The sequence below is a fragment of the Natrix helvetica genome (genome assembly GCF_964273705.1).
Source record: "Natrix helvetica genome assembly, chromosome: 1".
NCBI classification, from domain to species: Eukaryota; Metazoa; Chordata; class Lepidosauria; order Squamata; family Natricidae; genus Natrix; species Natrix helvetica.
Window position 1 is genome coordinate 200,423,048 of NC_138548.1, and position 15,205 is coordinate 200,438,252.

The 15,205-nt window shown below is 39.3% G+C and overlaps 1 protein-coding gene across 5 annotated transcripts in view; it reads left to right on the forward strand.

Annotated features, from left to right (window-relative positions):
- CC2D1A (coiled-coil and C2 domain containing 1A) overlaps positions 1–15,205 on the forward strand; it is a 57,480-nt gene that overhangs the window by 1,425 nt on the left and 40,850 nt on the right. For all 5 annotated transcript variants that reach the window (XM_081955556.1, XM_081955557.1, XM_081955560.1 and 2 more), the window contains exons 2-9: positions 181–291; positions 2,132–2,264; positions 3,778–3,887; positions 4,101–4,169; positions 7,666–7,803; positions 8,500–8,869; positions 11,766–11,890; positions 13,794–13,866. In XM_081955556.1, the coding sequence (XP_081811682.1) occupies positions 232–291; positions 2,132–2,264; positions 3,778–3,887; positions 4,101–4,169; positions 7,666–7,803; positions 8,500–8,869; positions 11,766–11,890; positions 13,794–13,866 (1,078 nt within the window). In that variant the 5' untranslated portion in view covers positions 181–231. The remainder of the gene's footprint in view (positions 1–180; positions 292–2,131; positions 2,265–3,777; positions 3,888–4,100; positions 4,170–7,665; positions 7,804–8,499; positions 8,870–11,765; positions 11,891–13,793; positions 13,867–15,205) is intronic.

The window sequence follows — 15,205 nt, forward strand, 5'->3', positions numbered from 1 at the left end:
GACTCCACTCAAAGCACTTGATACTTCATTTTACAAGATATTAATTTAACTGTCTCCTGCTGTTTGAAGCCTATACGGAGAAGGAAGTGAGGGCTGACAACAGAAAGGGAGATGAGGTGGATGATGGGAACGTGAGAAACAGAGACAAGAACTTACGGAAGGCTTTCTAAATATCCTTAGATCCATTTGTCTAATACTAACTTGCACTTACTGAGGGCATAATACAGGAAAATGAAGAACAGGAAGCCACCACCTCCACCAGGAGGCAAGAGGATTGCTGCAGCCAGACAAGTAAGTCATTATACATTTCTTCTTCTAACCTTTGACATGTGGAATCTTTAGGAAGGCCCTGACACTTGGTACTGTCATCATCCCTGGGGCTCTGGTGATGGTGGGGAGTTTTTACAATGGCTGTTTTGAGCTGATGTAAGGATGGATTCTGCCTATGATCATGATTCTTTTGTTTTACTTTGATTGTGGATAGTTGTTATATATTTGTATATTAGTTTTTATTGGATTGGGGTTTTTTTTGCCTCTTGTAAGTTGTCCAAAGTTGCTTAGATGAGATGGGCAGACTTACACATTTAATAAATAATAATAATTCCAAAATACTGGAGCAGCATTTGAACCCCTTTGGCACTGACAAAATCACCATCAGTCAATTGCATAAGGCAGCTTTACATTCTGCAACAATACATTTAATATTATTGAAAAACAATATATGCTTACCCCTGGTCCTTGAAAAGCACTCAATTGATGCACAAAAATGCCAAATGCAACCTAAACATCTGGCTGACTGTGCAACCTACCATAATATCTGTTCTAAATCCCTGCTGTCCTATTTTTGTGGCTTATAAGTCAAACCTTCTCTTTCTCAGAAAACTTTATAGCATTAAGACAGGAAATACTGTAGTGCTCATCATTGCCAATTGAAATTGACACAGACTTTTTATTATCATGACTCTTGAAAACGTGCTCTAGTACTGCCTTTAATTGTCCATCAGAAATCCAAGCATTGGATCCTTCTTGAACAGGAAGAGATGGCATATTTTATGAAATCTCGTGCATATCAAACAAGATTCCTAAATTCCCATTCCTAACAGAGTGTAGCTCTATTGACTCTTTAATGACAGCTTTAATCCATTATGGTTAGGCTGCAACAGAGGGGTCAATGGTTTTGACAAGAGAACAAAAAATAAAGCTTAAATCCCAAAAAGGGCACCACAATATAGTACTTCTTTTTCTTAGTTCTTGAAAAAGATCTTATCCAATGACGTAAATATATTGACACTGATATTAAATGCCATGGGCGTTTTAATTTAGAGCAGACCTGTATAAGTTTTAAATGGAAAGGGCCATATTGATAAATTAAAAGTAATCACGGGCCACATAGGAAGAGCTTGTGCTCTGATCAGCTGTTCAGCAGCTACCAGGGTGGTGGCAGTGATTGAGAGGGTGATGTCAATAAGACCTGGAGGCATTGGAGGCACTCAGCAGCAAAAGATATGGGTGGCTCCTAATGACTGCCATTATTATTATTATAGAAAAACAAAACTTTTGTTGGGACAGTTTTTCACCAAACTTCCCCACATTAATGCCTGCAATTTTATGCATATAAACAATAACTTCGAAGTTTTCATTAAATCCATCTTTCTTTTTGTACAGCACCCAGCTTTATTTAACAAAAACCTTAGTAAGATCTTTGATCTGTCACAGGGATGCTAGTTATTTTAGAGATCCTATACCAGATCAAGCCATTTTGTTCCCAACGAAGCCAATTGAGTGCTAGATGGAAGGACTGCATATACACTTTAGCAACTGGTACTTCCTATAGCAGATGTATTAAGCATAATGATTAATAACCGTTGACAATTTTATCCATGAATTGACCTTTAAAAAAAGGTGGCTACTGATAAGGCTACATTTTAAGGTAATGAATTTCACAGTTTAACTGTGTTCTGGATAATGAATTACTTCCTTCCTTTTATATGTCTTCAATCCCTTTCCCTTGAAACATGCTAATATTACCCTATGATAAAATTAGCACCGTAAGAATTTATCTACGAAGCAAGCTCTAATTTGGTTAAGAAAGAGGCTTCTGTAGTTTACATGCTTGAATCCTATTATACAGATGGGTTTGCTGTTGGATTTCTCTCCTGAAAACACAATGGCGAGCAATGGAGAGGATGATCAAGAACTGGAAGCTGAATTCCTGGCCATTGTTGGAGGCCAACCAGATCCCAAACAAAAGCCAAATGGAAAAAGTAAGTGGATTCAAGGGGTTTTATGGGGTTGTTATGACTTAAAAGTAGTGATTTTTTTTTAAACAAAATGTTATTGGTTTTAAAAAAGCATATTCAAGGAAAGGGGTAATGGATTAAGTACAAATTTTGACAGTTACATTGTGCAGAAAATGGCCCTCCCCCCATTCTCATAATTTTCATTTACTAGAGTGTTGTTACTTAATAATATTTTTTTAAAACAAATTTTTACTGGTTTTAAAAAAGCATATTCAAGGAAAGGGGTAATGGATTAAGTACAAATTTTGACAGTTACATTGTGCAGGAAATGGCCCTCCCCCCCCCCATTCTCATAATTTTCATTTACTAATACATTAGATTGTTGTTACTTAATAATATTTTGTCAGCATATAAACTTTTATCTTAAAATAATTTCAATCATTTTATATCAAACAGATGTTCAGTTTCATTTTTGTGATCTGAGTTTTCTCAATGTTGCCTCTCTCCCCCCCCCCCCCGGGCAGAGCTCCGGCACCTCCTGTGTCCTGTATATCCGGTGTAGTGTCATCAGATTTATCTAAGAGGACTTCGTTTTTTTCCATGAAGGCCTCAGCCTCGATAGTTGTATTAATTCTAACTCTCGTGTCCTCCCAGAATATTAGCATACCTTCTGGAAACAACCATCTAAACCACACCCCTTTCTGGTATAATTTATTCGCTAGAAGCGAATATTTTTTTCTTTTCTCTCTAACTTTCTTTGGGATCTGTTTCAGAATGGCTATTTCTCTATCCTTGTATTTTAATATTTGCCCCCTTTGTGCACTCAGAATCTCGTCTCTTGTGGTCTTTCTGAGGAATTTGATATGTACCTCCCTTGGAACATTGTGGGTTCTAGCATATGTTGAGTTTACTCTATAGACCAGGTCCAGGTCCCACCCCATCTGTTGTCTGTCTTTTTTAATATAAGTAGTGATTAATGAGGTCTTACAAAGTGGATATGTGCGAAGTTTTTTTTTTTAATCGCTGCTGCTTTCTTGCATTTTTCTGGAATTTTATTATTGGTATTTTTGTTCTGGTCTCTTCCAAACCAGCTCCAGATGGCCTACAACAGAAATAAAGACAAGAACAGTAATTCACAAAAGAAAACCTAACATTCATCCAATGCTGTCCTTCAGAGACACGTTTTCACTTCTTTTCAGAAACTCAAAGGAAGGGGTTTTTACACGCAGGGATAAGCTATTACTTGGGAAAGGCACCACCGCTAAGAAAGGTGGAATGGACCTTGTTCATATTTTTTGTGGTCTCAGTACTTCTATTCAGATACAGTATTCAGGAGTAGAGAGAATAATCCAATCACCAGTGCTCAGATGAAGTCAGGACTACTTGAGTGCTACAGATGCAGCATACTGATTGCTGAGAGAAAATCTTTTTATCTATGGATTTTATACACATTGGCTTCCAGACCAAAAATCTAGAGAGAGATTTGATGGCACCCTTGAGTGACTACTGGTTGATGCTGCTATTTTTTCTTTCTTAGCTCCTTTGCCAATGGAAGCTATTGACAAAATGGCTGCCCTCTGTATGAAGGACCTTGATGAAGAGGATGGGGTAGAAGAGGAAGATTTAGAAGATGATGATGAACTAATGGTAACAGTACCTTGGGATCTAATAATACCTGGTCACTAAGAAACATACTATGTTAGAGGTGGACAGGAAAGAAATGTAGTTTGGAACAGGATTTCATAACAGCTAGATGCTATATTATATTGTCAAGAAGCATACTGTGTTAGAGGTAGAAACAAAAATTCTCTTGTTTAAATTTCACATATAGCTTTAATAATATATTTCCCTGATTTGCAGGCTGAACTAACAGAAGTACTTGAAGAAGATAGTAAGGTCCCAGATGCTGTGGTACCCACTGCTACTAAGGTGCATATTTTCATATCAACTTAGCTTTGTGGTTCTTGCTTACTTTTAAATTGCAATCCAAAAAAATTGTCCCAAAAGGTTCTTTTTCTAAACGGCAACTAGGCTTTCTTGGGTTTTTTTCTCCTTTGAAAATGTGTCACTTCTCATCCAAATAGTTTTTTCAGTTCTAGTCAATGAAGCTTCTTGAATGAGAAGTGAAATATTTTCAAAGGAAAAAAAACTCCAAGAAAGTCCAGTTGCCTTTTGGAAAAAAATTATCTTTGTGAATTCATGATTGACTACTGCAATGCTCTCTACATGGGGCTGCCCTTGAAGAGCACCTGGAGGCTTCAGCTGGTCCAGAATGCGGCTGCGCGGATTGTCATGGGGGTATCTAGGTGCTCCCATGTTACACCCCTTTTAGGCGGCCTGCACTGGTTGCTGGTTGTTTTCCGGGTGCGATTCAAGGTATTAATTATGACCTTTAAAGCGCTCCATGGCTTAGGCCCAGGATACCTGCGAGACCACCTGCTGCCACCAGTAGCCTCCCACTGTCCAGTACGATCCCACAGTTGGCCTCCTCAGGGTGCCTTGGGCCAGACAGTGTTGGCTGGTGACCCCCAGGGGGAGAGCCTTCTCTGTGGGAGCGCCTTCCCTCTGGAATGAGCTGCCCCCAGAGCTTCGCATAATCCCTGACCTCCGGTCCTTCCGACGTGCCCTAAAAAGTTGGCTTTTCCAGGAAGCCGGCCTGGCCTGTTAATTTTAACTCATTTTTTAAATGTATTGTTCTACAAATTCAATTTGTTTTTTGGGATATATATTTAATTTCTTTCTAACTTTTTGGGATGTGTGTTTTTTAATGTTGTACCCTGAGTCCTTTGGGAGAAGGGCGGCATATAAATCTAATAAAAACAAAACAAACAAACAAAATTGAGAATCTTCATAGAAAATGAGGAAAATTTTGTTTTAGTTTGTTCACACATCACAAGTGCATGAGTTGATCATGGATGGAGACTTCTAAGAGATCTTCAGTATAAGTTATTAATGGCTCCCATCTTTCAGAGATCTTATTAAATAAATAATATCATTGAGACTGTTCTTCTCCATCCAGATTTCCTACAGGCACTACTACAAGTCCTTAACAGCCTTGTTCGGCTAGCCAAGGTTGACTTGTACAACTGAGTATCATCAGCATATCGGTGATACCTGACCCCGAACTGATGGCCAACCTCTCAGAGAGGCCTCATTAAACAAGAGGAGTGAGGGCATTGAGTCCTGCAGTACTGCAGGATTTAGGGGTTTTGGACTCAAACTCTTCCCTGTCTCCCCAACACTGACCAACATTTTCACAGAGAAAGGAGGAGAACCACCATAACACTATGACTCCCATCGCTATTCTCTGCAGATAGTAAAAAAGGATACTATGCCTGATAATACTGAGAGCTGCTGGCAAACAAGGAGTACCAGAATTGGTGCACCACTCCTCATCACACCATATCAATACTAGGCCATGGCCTAAATCCTGACTGAAAAAGGTTCCAATAGTCTGCGTCTCCCAAGGCCCTATGTAACTGCAACCTGACCATCTTCTCAGTCTTCCCTTAAAAGGAGAGGTTGGGGACTGGACAAAAAATGTCTAGCATAATTAGATCTAGTGATGCACTCCTAAGAAGGGGGATACAGTACAGGTAGCCCACGACTTACAACCATTTGTTCAATGACTATTCAAAATTATGATGACGCTGAACAAATGGTGGATTTGGAGTTCAAGCTATTCCAACGTTTCTCTGGTCGTACATATGATTGCAATCTGGGCACTTGGCAGGCAGCTCACACTCACATATCTTTGCAGTGCTTGCTGTGCCTTCCTTGCACTCTTCTTGCACTCTTCCCATCCCTTATCACTCTCATGCAGCCTCCCGAACTCTTGCAGCCTCTGTCACCCTCTGTTTCACATTTGCTTTCGGCTGCCATTGAAACGGGGAGGGGGGCTGATATTTGGGAGGGGAAGCTTTTGTACAGGAGAGATTGTAAAGTGGGAGTATTGGTCAAACCGTTACTGCGCATGCTGGAGATTAGCGCTTGGTGTCGGTCAAGGCCAACTGTCCGCATACCTACCTGATGATGCTCCTTGAAGATGGGACTCACATGACACCTATCTCACATTGCAGATTGGACAGTGGGATGAGGGTTGCCAGGGGGAGGGGGTTTGGTCACGTATTGATATGTATGATTTCGCATGCTTTTGCCTCAGATCTTGCTTTGCTTAGCTGCTATCTTTTCATAACCAGTAAAAGTACTCTTAATTCTGCAAAATGGAGTTAAGTGGTTTCTTTCTTGGTTACTGAGGGAGACCGGCTTGACAGCCTCCCTTACCCTCACCCCATCTTGCGCATACTCTTGCACATCCCTACACACCCTCCTCATGCTTTTCATGCACTGCATTGTGCCCGCTCCCATCCACCAGCAGCCACCTGCCTGCCTGCAAGCCACCGTGGACTTGCAATTTCCTGCCAGCATCACCACTGATTTGGTTGTGGGAAGCTGGCAGGAGGTTGCCTTACTTAATGACCACGGGATTCAGTTAACAATGACAATGACAGGGATTGTCATCACTAAGTAATGCAGTCACCTTGATAACCGCATCACTAAGAGATGGAAATTCCAGTGCCAGGTGTCAGCGTAAGTCAAGGACTACCTGTATTGCCTCTTTCAAGGCTCATGGAACCATTCTTCCCCCAAGGAAGTGAATTCTGTCTTATGGATCCACTGCCATGTGATCTCACTAGCTAGGAGGGGTGAAGATCTAATAAAAGTGGCTGAGTTAGCACCTGAGAATCCTGTTTACTCAAGATTAACAGGATCAAATTCTTCCCAACTAATCAAGCTGACCCTGCTCCATCTGTCCACAATCACACATCGAATCCCCCGCAACTCCTAGAACTCGCAGTGTCAGGCTTCCCAATCAACCCACTATCCCTCCATATACCATCTTAAACACACTTATGCAGCAATCTTAAGAGCAGCCCTATAAAATCCATAGTAATAAATTTTGCTCTAGCTTTTTTCCCCGTGTCTAGAAAATGTATATAACAAAACCCAGCAACAATAAATCATCTCTCCCAAGGCAAAGAATATAACAGTGATTTGAATTAAGGCAATAAGGATCCCAGAAATAAAAAGCTCATCTAAAAGGCAAACTGAAGGCATGTTTGAGAAGTTGTTCTGCAAATTTCTGGGTGGACATAATTAACTAGAAAAGTAGAACAGTATTTCTTTTTGCAAGAGTGTATAGTTTTGATTCCAAGTTAGTAGCCGTCCGATTTTTTTTTTTTTTTTGCCAGGAATATGATTTCCCTTTTTTTGTACATTGCTGTTTATGGTTTATTGCTGGAGGGGAAAGGCGGGGGAGAACATATCCTGGGTTTGACCTCAGATGTACACGATGTAACTCTTCTGCAGTTGAACTAATGTTGGCTTTCCGTAAGAAATAAGGATTGGTGTTGTGCTTTGCCAGGAACACAGTGCTCCAGCTGCTTCCAGCACATCTGAATCCATTTTGCTGGAAAGACTGGCTATGTACAAGGTTGCTGTTGCTAATGCAAAACAAGCTGGGGAAAGTTCCAAAATGCGCCGCTATGAAAGAGGCCTCAAAGTAAGACACCAAATATTTGCTGGGATAAATGTATTAGATCTTCAGTGTTTCTTAATAACATTAATAGGAAAGTTGTGTTGGAAAGGACCTTCATGCCTTTCACGCCTAGTACTTTCCATTATGAAAGTATTTCCATTGGAAGCCATTATTAATCATAATCATTTTGTGTTTTGTTGTCTAGAAGTACGAGTAAGTCTATTTTTTACTGCTAACTGTGACAGTGGCACATGAATGCCAGGTCTATACAGGATATTAGAGGACAGTAGTGACATGGTTAACCATTGGGATCTTACCCGATTTAAGAATTAAAACCTTTAAAGATCTTGGCAAGATGCAGAAGTTAGGGAAAGACTTGCGTATGGTTTACAAGAGTCTTGGAAGTACTAACAAAGCTATAAGTAGATGTGGCCAGAGGAGGAAACCCAAGATAAACATGGAACTTTGACAGATATGGAAAGTGTCACTTGAGCAGCTGATAAATGAAATGAGAAATGCTTTTTAAAAAAAAACTTCAGTGGTAGATAACCATTGTTTCCCATGAGGATTTTATAATGCTCCAGTCTTATCTATCTTGAAGATCCTTTTGGGGTGGGTAAAGGATGTGATTTTTAAAAACCATGTCCTTTTACTGGTGGCATATTCAATTTATGGATGAACCTGCAAGGTGCTGTAATTATATGAAGTCTTTTTCCCCAGACTCTAGAAAACCTATTGACCTCTGTAAGGAAAGGCAAAAAGATAGATGAAGATGAGATTCCTCCACCAGTAGCTACAGGAAAGAGTAGTAATTGCCCGCAGGCTGCTTCTTTGAAGACCACTCCAACCACACAACCCTCCACACCAGGAGAAAGTGAAGTGTTAACCAAGGACTTTACTCCAGAGCCACCAGCTGCAACTCTTGAACACTCACCATCTAAATCATCCCCTGGGAGGTCACAGCTGCCTCCCAAAGTTCCACCACCAAAACTTCCAAAACCAAAGATTTCTCCAACAACCCGTCCACCACTCAATTCCTCAGAAACACCACTGGGAACATCTCCCCCAACAGCATCTTCCCTTTCATCAGGTTAGTACTGAACAATATGACCCAGCTTAAGGTAACCAAGGGAGGAAAGGGGTGATTTGCATTGAGATAAATATGATTTTCTGCAGAGGAAACAAAAGCTCAATTTAGCTTTGATTCTGGATCCAATACCATTTTTAAGGAGCTGAGTAGTTCAAAGGACTAACTTAAATTGCCACGAGAAAGTGACAAGCTTTCTCGCTCTCCAAAATCTCTTATCATCTGAGTCAGCCCAAAAGCTGGGAAAGGAGAAAAAGCAGTGGAGAAATCTGTCAATTTTATTGGGTATCATGACTATGAGGTCTATCTGTCAACCGTCCCATTCAGTCATCTAGCAAAGAAAGAGATGCAGCCATGACACTTTAGCAGATTCTCTAGCTTGGAAATTCCAGACTGATACAATGAATTATAGAGAAGAGCTGCTAACAGGGCTGGGAGAAGGGAGATTTAGGTACAACCCTGTTGATGCTCATCCAGTATGAAAATAAAATGGAAAGAAGTTTGTAAAGGAAAATTAGAATACAGGACAATTATAGTAAGATGTTTTGCAGGACTTAGAGACCTTGATATTTATATTAGCTACGTACTTGTAATAGGTATATAGAAGCTCTCTTTTTCTCTTATATCTAGCTGTATTACTTTACATTTGAATCATTGTTCGTATTAGGATCTTTTTGGTTAATGTTCATCACCTTAATGTCTGAGATTTGGATTTGATTTAATCTTCCTTGCATCATTTTGAATTGCCTGGAACCCAATTTAGCTTTAATTTTGTGTATAGCTAGGATTGTTCAGTTAGTTTCACCAGAATAAGCATAGCCAAGGTACAACATGCTTTTTTGTTCATTGACTAGGTCTGATAACAGCAGCTGAAAGGGTTAGAAAGGGTCGAATCAAAGCAAGCTTTATTTTTGTTCTTCTCAGATCCCAGGCATTTGATGTCTCGTTTTTGATAGAAACCACTTTAAAAAATCTGTTGCCAATCATAAACCTTTGAAGTCGGGCCAGGGCATAAATCACAGGGAAACTTGTGCTAATATTTTCTTTTGGGAGTGCATAGCCTTAGCAGAACCACGAGAATAGCTTACGTACCCATGGTGTATTCTTAAGCCACTATTCCTCATGGCAAGTTGCTTTTGAAACACAAGTGATTTTTGAAAAGCATCTGACGTATTTCATGATGGTCTGCCAATCAAATGGGGTGGGAGTAGAGACAGTTCTTGGAACAAATCAGTGAGAGCCTCTTACTCCCAGTTCATCAGATCACTTTGATAGAGAAGGTAGCATTGTGATTAGCCACTAGTTTCTGATAAGTTAGAGCTGTATTTTATGCAGCTTTTCTTACACCAGGTATACATTTGTGTGCCGCAATATAAGTAGAAAAGTAAATTGCAAATACATATATTGCAATAGTGACTTGTTCAAATATTTATATACTTCTTGATTAAAGTATAGATGCTGGAAAACATAATAGCATGTCTCTCACACATACCCTTTAAGTAATTTTTGACACAAATTTTTCCAAAGTGTTTTTCTTCCTATGGCTGAGCAGTCACCCAGATGATTTTGAGTCTACATTGGGACTAGAACTCACAGTCTTCAAGTTTCTAACTCAATGCCTTAACTTTTACATTGAATTGGCTCTACACTTAGATGCTTACAATTATAATATAAACTAGTATAATATAAATTAGTCATTAATAACTGACTCAGTCAATATTTTGTAATCATTTCACTACACTATTCATGTGTAGTGAAAGAAAAAAAATAGCAAAAAGAAAAACATATAAAAAGTGTTTATTTCTAATTGTTTTTATGTTTTAGTTGAAGTTGTTCACCATCCAGTGTCAATTGGATTGAGATGGGTGGCTATAGAGATTGAATGAATAAATAAATTGGATAACTGCCTTTAATTTTCCCTCCCATTCTTTCCTTCTTCCCTGCATGCTTTATTTATTTTAAGATGAAAAATTCTATGAAGGTTTTTATAATGATTTTATTAAACATTATAGCTAAACAGATACAAACCAATGCAGACTACAAAAAATAAAAGAATAAAAGGAAATAGTGCAAAAAAGAATTGAAAAAGAATACAGAAAAGAAAAAAAATAAGAGCATAGGAATAGGAAAGAGAAGAAACATCTAAAGAAGTGACTTCATACAATCAGAATAAACAATTTTAACAACTTATCACCTTCTGTAAAAATACAACAATTTCTTCATCTCCTATCTCATCTCTTATCTATAAACAAATCCTTAAACTTTGTCATTCAGTCCTAGTCAGCAGAAGTCCATTAAGGAGATTTATACGAAGTTATGGTACCTACGATCATGGACCTTGTATAACCTAAAATTCAACACATGTTAATTCTACCTTTTTTGGGCTGGAGGTGTTAGATGCTCCTTCACGTGGGGCAAACTCTGGGGTCATGCCAGTGTGGCTTTAGTTGGGTCTCATACACCCTGCTCCCTCCTTCCCTATCTTTTAGTTGTAATCTATATTTTTTATTATGATTAGATATAATACTTTTATGATTATTGATTTTAATCTAATGCATCCAGAGTCGCTTTGCAGCAAGTTGGGTGGCAAAGAAATTTAATAAACAAACAAGCTGCAAGGCTGAGAAAGGCCTGCTTGCCTGCTCTGCTTTCCCCAGTCTGTGCCGAGTGACTCTCACAGTTGCAGTTCATGCAGAGTGGTGAGCTTGGGTTGGACCCCTACTGAACCTCGACTCAGGAGCCTGGGAGATTTGTAGCACCAACATGAGTATTAGGGGGTAACTTAATCTTTTGTGTGCTCAATTTACCTTCTGGGCAGGTTTGTTGAGTACAACGCATGCAGATAGGTGCACCCTTAGATGGGTACATAGATTGTGACAGCTTCCCTCTTTGCCCTTAGATGCTCCAAACTCCAGCACACAAACTGTCCTGCAAGCCAGAGTACGGGAATATAAACTGGCTGCCCTGCGTTGTAAGCAAGAAGGTGACATTGAAATGGCCACCAAATATTATCGCCTGGCAAAGGTAGGTGTGTTTTCACAGTAAAGTAACTGTGACTTTAAAAAAAGGGGGTGGGTGGGAAATCCTCACTGGGAAAATTAGCAAGGAAGAAAATGTTTATATTCTTTTTTCTGCCTGCCCTCAAGACTCTTGTTATACCCAATGAATTAGACTATAATGTGGCTTGCTTGGCCTGGCATAACATGGGAATCCAGCTGCTATATTTTGTAATCCACGTGTGAGCAAATCACGACTTGATGAACGAAGTATAATTTAAGGAAAGATATGAACCAGACGAATATATGGAGCAGGTATAAAAGCTAGAATTCGCATAGGTTGGATTTTGCTCTATATTCTAGGATGGCTCACATTCAAGGATATCATTTGATTCTGATGTGAGTCACAGCTCATATCACTAAAATCAGGAGGATGCCTTTTCCTGAATTGTCCAGTTTTGATGGCAATTATGCAAAAGCAGCCATTCAGATAAAAGCTTATATACCAGCACTCCTAAGTCCAAAGAGTGCTTTTTGCACCATTGTTTGTTAGGTACTAATTTGCAATTGGTGAAATGGATTGCCAAATTTACTGTAAAGTTGATGGAAACAAGGACAAAGTTGGTGCAGCAGAACGCGGTAGATTGTAGGAAAGACCACTTGACGGGGTAGACATAGGGATAACATTGTAATATACAATACAATACAATACAATACAATACAATACAATAGTAGAGTTGGAAGGGACCTTGGAGGTCTTCTAGTCCAACCCCCTGCCTAGGCAGGAAACCCTATACCGTTTCAGACAGATGGCTATCCAACATCTTCTTAAAGACTTACAGTGTTGGGGCATTCACAACTTCTGGAGGCAAGCTGTTCCACTGATTAATTGTTCTAACTGTCAGGAAATTTCTCCTTAGTTCTAGGTTGCTTCTCTCCTTGATTAGTTTCCACCCATTGCTTCTTGTTCTACCCTTGTTCTAATATAACTTTAAGCATATTTAATTTGTAATTTATACTATTGCACTCTATTCTGATTATATTTTAAATTGTATTTTATTCCATTTACGTTTTAAATTGTGGTTTATTTCAATCTCATTTTAAATTGTAGTTTTTGTCTCTGGAACTTAGTACTTTGATATGGCCCAAGGGCTAATCAATAAAGATTGATTGATTGATTGATTGATTGATAAAATCTTATGTAGTATTTTGGCTTAGGGAAAGTCTGCCATCTCTTGCCACTGTACCTGTAGTTCTTCTTTCATATTCTCCCCTTTGGATAAGAGGGATCTGTCTGGCAAGCTGGTAGTACAGATAACAGAGATAATGAATGTGGAGTGTTTCTGCCTCATGCAGCCAGTAAAAACTACTTGATGGGGGAAACTGTAGGTAGGATATGAAGCAACTGCTGTATTTCCTCCATTGCTTGGCAATTTCTCTAATCCATCCCTCTTATGAAGTGGTGGCAAAATTCAGATTATACATTTTTCATCTAAATTGAACTGTGACATTTAATTGCTCAGTCACAGTAATTTTTTTATCTGAAAGTGTACAGGTAATCCTCGACTTAAAATTTGGGACTGGAATTTCCTTCATAAATTGGGGCAATCGTAAAGCAACTTATCATGTGACTGGATGTGATTTTATTACCATTTTCACTGCAGTCTTTAAGCAAATCCAGCTTCTCCAATGGATTTTTTTTTTTTGCTGGAAACCAGTAAAAAAGTATGCAGAGCGTAATTTACATGACCCAAATTGCAATCATGTGACCATCAGTGGGGGTACAGTGGCATACATGGAAGTATGGGGTCATAAAGCACTTTTTCTGAGGCCATCATAACTTTGAACTGTTGTTAAATGAGGAGTTGTAAGCTGAGGACGGTGTGTATGGAAGAACAAACACTTAACTTGCCTGTATTCATGTTTTTCAGAGTTTTGAGCCTATTTTAGACTCTCTTGATAAAGGAGAACCTGTGGATCTTAGCAATCTGCCGCCACCTCCAGGTGAGAATGGAAAATAAGCAATATTTGTCAGGCATTATCTTTGTTGAGAATTTGATTATACAGATTGTGCATCAGAAAGTCAAATCAGATGGCAGTGAAGATAGTAAGTCTTGTTTCTTTTAGAGTTTCACTGTCAAATGCCTGCATTGAAACATGAAACACCAATCAGATTACTAGAGGAAAGTAAGTGGAAGCTTATTGATTTGTTCCTCAACCCAAAGAATGGAATAATCCCAAACAAGGTATTCATTATCATAACAGCTAGGCATTCTAAAGCTGAAACACAGACCTTTAACAAAACACTGGGATAATCCTTGAATGGCAACTGCTTTTCATCTAGGTATAGACAGGGAAGTGGATATAGCTCTTAATTTCTCAGCAGTTTTCAGCACATACAATTATTTTCAGTGGAAATAAATATTAGGGAATTCAGCAGGCTTGCCTTTGCGTAGGTTATGTTTCTGATTTACACAAAGATATTGTGAAACACTAAGGCAGGGGTGTCCAAACTTGGCAACTTTAAGACTTGTGGACTTCAACTCCCAGAATTCCCCAGCCAGCAGAGCTGGCTGGGGAATTCTGGGACTTGAAGTCCACAAGTCTTAAAGTTGCCAAGTTTGGACACCCCTGCACTAAGGCATGTAGAATTGCAATAGCCTGCAGGGCAGGTGTTTGGGACTTGTAAAGAAAAAGGTGAAGGATTAATGGAATTTGATTCTTCTTTGTGGCTTCCGGGTGGTCCTACCCATGATTAATGAAAAAAGGACAAATTTAATTCTGCAGTCTGATTTAGCTTGACACCAATTCTTATGCCGTCACTTCAGGTTCTTATAAAGGAGAATATTTGTAGCTCAGGGTTGACATAATAAGGGGGTCCTTGGTGCTCTATGAGTCTGCTTGTTTTCTTGCAGATGTTTCATTACCCAAACTAGATAAAATCAGACCAATAATCAAGTAAACAACACCCCAATCAAGAAACTGCCAAAGAAGCCGACAGCAAACAGCCCAACCAAAGAATCTCTTAAGACCACTGGAATATAAACTGGCAGCAAACAGCACTCCTTACTAGCACTGATGATGTTACCTAGTTTGTAAGAAAACAAGCAAGCTCAGAGAGCACCAAGGACCCCTCATTTCAGGTTCTTGCTAGGAATCCAAACTCTGCTTTTGTTTCTAACTGGCAGATACAAATGAAACTCACTCTAATGTTGAACTGCTTGGTCTGCTGCTTCAGTGCAATTTTAGGGGGTGGGTATTGTGACAGAAGGGGATATTAGTGAGAACAATTAATCAGTGGAACAGCTTGCCTCCAGAAGTTGTGAATGCCCCAACACTGGAA